Here is a 7,342-nt window from a genome sequence, read left to right as displayed (position 1 = left end):
TGTTGCCGACCGGAAAGTTTTTGATGCAGAAACTCCCAGTGGGACGGGAACGCTGATTGAAAAGTAATTTTGCATCGATTTGAATGTAAAAACGCCGGCGGATGGGGGGACTTCATTTAAGGGAATTTTCGTGAAACGGGCTTTTGATCATTGAATCTAAGTATGGCAGCGGACCAGCCTGAAAAGTGCCTCAACTTTCTTTGCTGAAACGTGAAATTGAAATGCAATAAATATTGCTTGGAACATTATATTTTAAATCTTTACATAAAAATATAGGGCTAGAATTTGATATTCCCGTTCATGTAAATATTTCATTTAGTTTAACCTGTACTCTTCTAATTAATAATATAAAAAATATCTCTTTTTATATACATTAACTGTGCTGATTAAGAGAAATTGTAATAAACAAATTTAATTAAAATCAATAAAAACAAAAAACTTTTTACATTTAATTTGTTTGAGCTATATTCTATTATAAAAGTCTACAGACTTGTAGACTTGTCTAAAAATTGCATAGAAAAAATCACATAAAAAATGCTTCGTTTTAAGACTTTTCATTTCTTCTAATTTTATATTCTCAAACTAGAATTTTCATAATATACAAAGAAAGATAAAAATTACCAGACTTATCCAATCTACGGAGAAATATGCTTTTCCGAGTGTCCTGAATCTGAGTAATTGAAAGCTAATGGCCTCTCGGAGCATCACAAAGCTCGGAAAATTCTCCTCAAAAAGCAGAGTAGGTTTTCCCTTGGTCGCGGTGCGCGACGGAAAGAGCAAACAGCTCAACAGGAGGACCCTTCTCTATCTCTCATGGTACGCCGGAATGCAAACATGAATATTCATTTGATATTCATAAAAATTTATGAGGGTTAAGTGAGCGTGTTTGCCCAGAGCGGTATGGCGTCGTCGTGTATTTGATTGAAAAAAGAACTCGGCGAGCAGCGAAAATTGATTGCCGCCGGCCACTAACTAGAAAGCTACCAGCATACACGGCCAAATCTTGTCCGGTCGGACCGACCGGCCACCTTTTCTCTCTCTCTCTCTCTCTCTCTGGTTGTAATTATACAATGTATGCGTGGAAGTGAAGAGTAAAAGAGCGGCGGCGGCAAAAGGGCACAAGTTCAAACGGGGCATCGGTTGAAATCCACAGCGTTTTGCGTCAAATGTACAGCGGACGCGTGCGTGTGGCATCACCCAAAAAAAAGGAATATAAAAAAATGAAAAGTTCGGTTCGGCGCTCGTACGTATATCTGGCCCTCTCCGCTCCGCTCATGACGCGCTGCTCTTGCATGGGGAGTATTGATCCAGGGACACACTGTAGCAACAGCTTCTCTTGCTTGCTCGCTCGGCTGCTTGATTCCCTGCTTTGTACACGGACCAAACCAGCCTCCCCTGTCAAGAGGAGGACCCTCCACCGCCGCTGCCTCCACCACCGCACGGCCGCCAGCTCTGCCTGTTGCTCTCGTAATGCAACCCAATCAAGCAGCCGTGCGCTCTCTTAAAAATAACGCACAAAGTCACCTGCTGGCTCTCTCTCTCTCTCTCTCTCTCTCTTGGCCGACAGCGAGTGGGCGACCGCTCCGCTCTCCACCGCTGACCCAGAGGCACCCTGAGAGAGTCGCCGCTGCTTTATCGAATTAGTCACTCTGCCACCGGGCTAACAATGTCCTAATGCAATAATGGATGTGGAGGCCGCTGGCACTGCTTGGAATAAACAATTCACGAGGCGTAATTCACTGCACTCCAGCTTTTGAATTTTGCACTCGGAAATAATGTGTTTCGGTTAAAAAGGTGTGCTGCTCTTATTTCATCTGACAGCTGGCTAGAAAGTGAAATCCGTGAATGGAATGGCGCTTCAGTTGATCAACAGGTCAATGGGGTTCGCCGCGACTGACGGCGCCCTGCCGTCTGCTGTGCTCATCCATAATACATTTTATATAGGAAATTTTAGCAAAATTCTTGCCAGTATGGTGGTGCCGTTTTGTCCAATAATACCTTTTCCTCAAAAATTTGTTTTCAAAAATTAAATTTAAGCAATTGGGCGAAATAAAATCAAACACAACTTACACAAATTAGTGTAACACAAAAGTTCACAAGTGATAGCAATAAGCTGCTATAAAACAGACGTAAAATAATTTCTAGAATTTTATTAAAAACTTTTTACAAATTTTTATTTTTAATATAATTTGGAATTTTATGCTGATTTCTGCCTTGTTCTTTGTGGCCCTATTGCGGGACTCCATTTAGCTTTGTAGAGCGACACCAACTTCTGGGTTTTTAGCATTTGGCCGTTGTTATTTTTAAATATTTTTTTTTCAGCTTAAAGTCTTTTCAGGATAAAAATGAAAAGCAGGCAATTAAAAGTTTCTCGTGCCAGCCTAGGGTGTTTCCTGAAATTTTTAAAAGCATAAGCAGGCTTTTCAAATATCCCTCGAGGATGTAACAATAAGAATAATTTTCTTTTTCTAACTAAATTTGCCAAAAAACATAAAGGCAAAATATTATTTGGCAATTTTCTATTGAATAAATTGGAAGCAAAATTAGATATTGCAACAAAAATTATTTTTAATTTTTAATATTTGGTTCTCCTTTGTGTTCATATTTAATTGTTTTTTTTTTCAGAGATGATATTTCCTGCGTATTATTGTTTAAAAAACAATTTGGACCGAAGTTACTATTGATATAGACAATCCCGGTGGCTTACTTTGCTCAAAGGGGTTTACACATCCAATATAATCCCCAGAAAGTAGCCAGCAGGTTCGATGCAAAACCAATAATATCGCTTACAAAGAAGCGCGTGCTCATCTCGCAACGGTAGGTAGAGCAGCACGACCACCAGCGCAGCTACCTGCCGCTCCATATTGATTGGGGCCGTACATGAAAGGGATGCAAATAATCTTTGTTTAGCAGAGGCTTAGTATTAAAACCCCTGCGCCTGCACGCGCTGCGTACCAAGTCTGCGTGTATTTGGCCAAATAATGCGCGCTATGAGTGTGTTTTTGAGGGCGCACAATTTCCGCCGGCGCCACGGCCAACCAGGAAAAAATCCAATATTAAATTTGAGCGCCGCCCGCACCGTGTACTACAAAATTCAGTCGACTGGCTGAAAAACTCTTGAGAGCGGCATTAACGAGACGAGAGGGTGTACAGCGAGCACGAGGAAGGTGAGGAGGAAAAATCCATATTCTGCACTGGCCTCGTTTTCGCGACTCTCCGAGGGAAATAACTCATCGCTGTGTGGCGGGGGCGCACATTACACCGCTTTTCATTGTTGCCGCACCAAGATGAAGAAGAAGCCCTCGTTTTAATGGGCACAATGCCGCAGCAATTTTAATTAGAAAACGCTCGCGAGTGTTAAACAAAGTTGGCAGCGTCGTTCCAACTGTTGATTGCATTTGATGCTTTTATTGTCGTCGGCGCAAGTCGAAGCCCTCGGAGCAGTCGTGGCAAGGGGGCGAAGAATTGGATTAGGCGGCAGCCCTGAAAATATTAAGTTACTACGTTAATGGAATTCGGCCAAATATTCATAATCATACAAACCGGATTGGTTCTCCACATAAAGCCACAGTTAAAAGGGCGTGCGCAAACAGCGCGCTGGGTAACAGGTGGCTGGATGGATTGGCGCGTGAGCGGTGCTTGATTCTGCTTGCTCGCGAGCGGGCGGGCGGGCGGGCAGCCGAGCTACAAGGGAGAGAGAAAGAGAACCCTCGTCATCACCCGCCGCCGCCGCCGCTGCCGCCGCCGACCAGCAGCACCACTCACATCAAACGCACACGCGGGCCCGCACTGCACGCACCGAAGAGAGCGAAGAAAGGCAGAGAGCGCCTTTTGCGGGGACAGGGTGTGATGCTTATCTCTGCTGGCCGAACCACTCGCAAAAATTAGCGGCTCAAACGACGACATATGTCCGCAAGGTGAGTAGCCGAAAATCAATCTCGCCGCGCGCGCTTTCCAGCCGAGATTACCTGCCTTCGCCGCCGCTTTTTCTCATTAATGCTTTTCCTCCGTCCCCATACAGCTCCGAAGACTTCGCCCTCCATTCATTTTATTTCTCTCTCCATCGCTCACTTTTTGCTTCTATTTAGGCTGCAGAAAGATGAAAGAAAACCAGTCTCCGGTCCTGCTGTGGTGATCTAAAAGTCTAAAAGTCGGCGGTGCATGTATTTTCCCTTTGTGTAATTACCGTGTCCATTAGCGCTGAAAAATCTGGACGCACATCAAGCATAGGTATACGTACACACACACAATCTGCCGCTGCTATCTCTCCCCTCATGCAAACAACCTCCGTTATATCTCGCTGCACAATGGCCCTCGACGAGCGTGTAATAGGGAGATGCTCCACCAGCCTACTTAAAACATCAGCTTTTCTCCTCCGATTTTCTAAAAGCAAATTTTCGCAGACCTTGTCAGACAGCAGGTCTCGAGCTAAATCCCCGGTAGGGGACCAACAGTACCGCGGACTATAAGTACCGCGGCCGTAGAGCAGTCGAAAAAACATAAATATTTTAAAATCTGAGAAATTTTAAATTGGTTCTTATATTTGAAGCAAATATTTTTTAACTTTTTGGAGAAATTAATTATCATTCTCGTTTATTTTTCCACATCACATTAGTCACATTTTTAACATTCAACTGTTGTAAATAAATTTGTTTTGAAAAAAAGGAATTGTTGGACAAAACGGCACCACCACCAAGCATTTTGCTTGAACTTCCGAGATCAAAAAGACCCCATCCGCCGCAATAATGAATCATGAAATTTAAAAATCATGTATTTTGTTCATGTTTATTATTGCAATAACTTAAAATAATATGTACATTTGCCGTTTATAACAATTCATACTCAAATCTATTGCAGCAAATAGCAAAAATAAAATTCATAGCCAGCTGCCGAGACCCTTAATATTTTTTTTTTTAATAAACACTATAGTGCACTAATTGACTGTTAATTCATTTTTAATTTCGTAAAAAAATTTAGTAATTCCGAATATTAAGAAATACAATACACGATTTTTATAATTATTTTTTGTCCGGAAAAATCTCTATGTCCATATTCTCAAGCCACGGCCTTCAGACACAAAAAAGTTCTTTATCTCTGACTGTCTCTGACTTGAGAAAATTTATTTTTGATAAATTTATTGAATTTTCATTTTTTTTTAAATCTATTTTAATTGTTTTCTTTTAGAAAAATAATTTAGCAGGAGCTTAAACAAATTTTTTTATTGTTCAATTTTCTCATGATGTGATTTTTATCTCTCGCCACGCAACAATACAGCGTCAGCGCGGTACTTTTGACCGCTCTGAGGCTGCGGTACTCTTGGTCCGCGGTACTTTTGACCTACAATCAAATCCGGTAAAATCCCCAACCTGCTGTTTCGCCTCTCTTCAAAACTCTCTTCCGTTTAATATATATTTTTTAATATTAAATAAAAAAAAATCATGCCCACCACCATCGCCCAAGAATGCAATAACACGGTCGACGACAACGTCGCCCACCTGCGTGCGTGTTTCGTTTTTTTATACATAAATTTCACGCTATCATCCATCTCGTCGCTCCAACAAGTTGCGAAAAATGCGCGCATCGCAATAATTCACTCGCGCGCTCATCCATATTTTATTCAGCGTGAAAAAGCTTTTTAAACTCGGGCTTAGGTAAACACGCAGCTCTTTGTACGGGACGCTCGCGGGGCCGACCTTTGACCTCTACCTTAAAGTTTATTGTGCGCGTGAGGTGCATTAAAACGCTACCGGCGGCGAGGAGAAGTGGAAAATTACACGCACCCGTAAACTACGTACCTCATCGGCCGTAAAACATATCGTCCGCGACGGCATCCATCTGCCGCCGTCAAGCACCCACTCTCCTTATAATTATTCGCCGGTCTTAAAAGTTTCGCACCAAAATTACCTCCCACGGGCCTTTGCGCAGCTGCATCTCGCATTTTGTCACGCCAAAAATGAGAGACGCCAACCGTAATTACGGTAATTGCCAATCGGCGAATTAACAAGCCTGGAATTATTGATTTTTGAGCTCCGTGTGTGTGTCTGTTTCCTTTCGCAATCAATAGGAACTCGCGACTCTCTCCTCTCTCTCCGGAGTTGCGGCGATGGACCAACAACATGTACATCAAATTTCGGCGGCGTTTCCCCATTTTCATTGAATTACGTCCCTCGAATAGGCCGCAGGAAAATGCACGCCCACAGGCAGGCACCCTTTCCGTATGTCATTCTAGTGATATTTCCATGACTCGAATCCATAATCTACTGTAAACTTCCCGGTCGACGTCCGACGTCCCGCCATTCAACATAACACAACAAAACCCGCCGTCAACTCACTCCACGTATAATAGGCGAACGGCCCCAACCGGCGACTACAACAGCTCATACATACACAACTACTAGAGATTCAAGTGGCGTTCTGCCGATGCCTTGATTTCTTTCAAATACACGCTCCCTCAATAACACACTCTAGTAGCTGCCGATAACAAATAATAGTAGTGCATCCGTCTGCCGTTTCTTCGTTCCGATATGTACTATTGATCGTTCAGATATTTTTAAAGAATAATATAAAAGTTTTAAAACTGATAATTTTTTAAAGCAATAAATGTTTTAAAACACATTTTGTAATTTTTAAATTAATTATAAAAATACTTTTTTTGATAATTTATATATATATTTAAATTAATTATTTGAATTGTAACAAATATGACATATTTAATGTGCATTGAATTTAAGAACCATCAAATTTGAAGCTTTGCACAATACAGAGCAAGAGGAACGTATGGAAAATTTTAGAAAATCTTTGATCATTCCTGGTTAACCAGCCTTCTAATAACGTTGATAACAATTTTGTAGCTAGAAATTTCTGTAAATTGCTACTTATCTTAATTAATATCAAGAAATGCTCTCATATTTTTTTCTAGAACTAAAATGATGTTGATGAACATTTTAAAATTAACAAATAGCAATGCAAAATTATCAGTACCAGTAAATTATATTTTATTAAGTAAATCATCATCCTGATGTTTCGTTTTATATTCATATTTAATTTATTATTTCTTCACTACTCCGTCAATCAAATAAAACCCTTGCATAAATTAAAATTAAACATAAATTATTGGTCATTTAAAACTTAGAGGTACATCTTATTTTTGGAAGAAACCTTAGGTTGAAATGGGTTGAAATAATCTGTAATATTTTATTTCTTTTAAACAGCCAATTTCATCATATTTTAAAATACATTGCAAAGTATGCGATTTACAGCAGACATGACAGCTTATTGCCGCGATTTTCGCATCAAGCACGTTCGGCGTTGATGGTGCAACCCTGGCAATAGCGTAGATCGG

At 40.9% G+C, this 7,342-nt stretch overlaps 1 protein-coding gene across 2 annotated transcripts in view; it reads left to right on the top strand.

The window, feature by feature from the left end:
* Positions 1–3,776: 3,776 nt before the first annotated feature.
* LOC132201182 (uncharacterized) overlaps positions 3,777–7,342 on the top strand; it is a 51,884-nt gene continuing 48,318 nt past the window's right edge. The window contains exon 1 of one of the 2 annotated variants that reach the window (XM_059627146.1): positions 3,777–3,917. In XM_059627146.1, coding sequence (XP_059483129.1) covers positions 3,907–3,917 — 11 coding nt within the window. In that variant the 5' untranslated portion in view covers positions 3,777–3,906. The remainder of the gene's footprint in view (positions 3,918–7,342) is intronic. The other variant, XM_059627144.1, reaches the window with a different exon arrangement.

This window comes from Neocloeon triangulifer, unplaced genomic scaffold (genome assembly GCF_031216515.1).
Source record: "Neocloeon triangulifer isolate White Clay Creek 2 clone unplaced genomic scaffold, ASM3121651v1 ptg000014l, whole genome shotgun sequence".
Classification (NCBI taxonomy): Eukaryota; Metazoa; Arthropoda; class Insecta; order Ephemeroptera; family Baetidae; genus Neocloeon; species Neocloeon triangulifer.
This window is presented reverse-complemented; position numbering and strand designations above follow the sequence as displayed.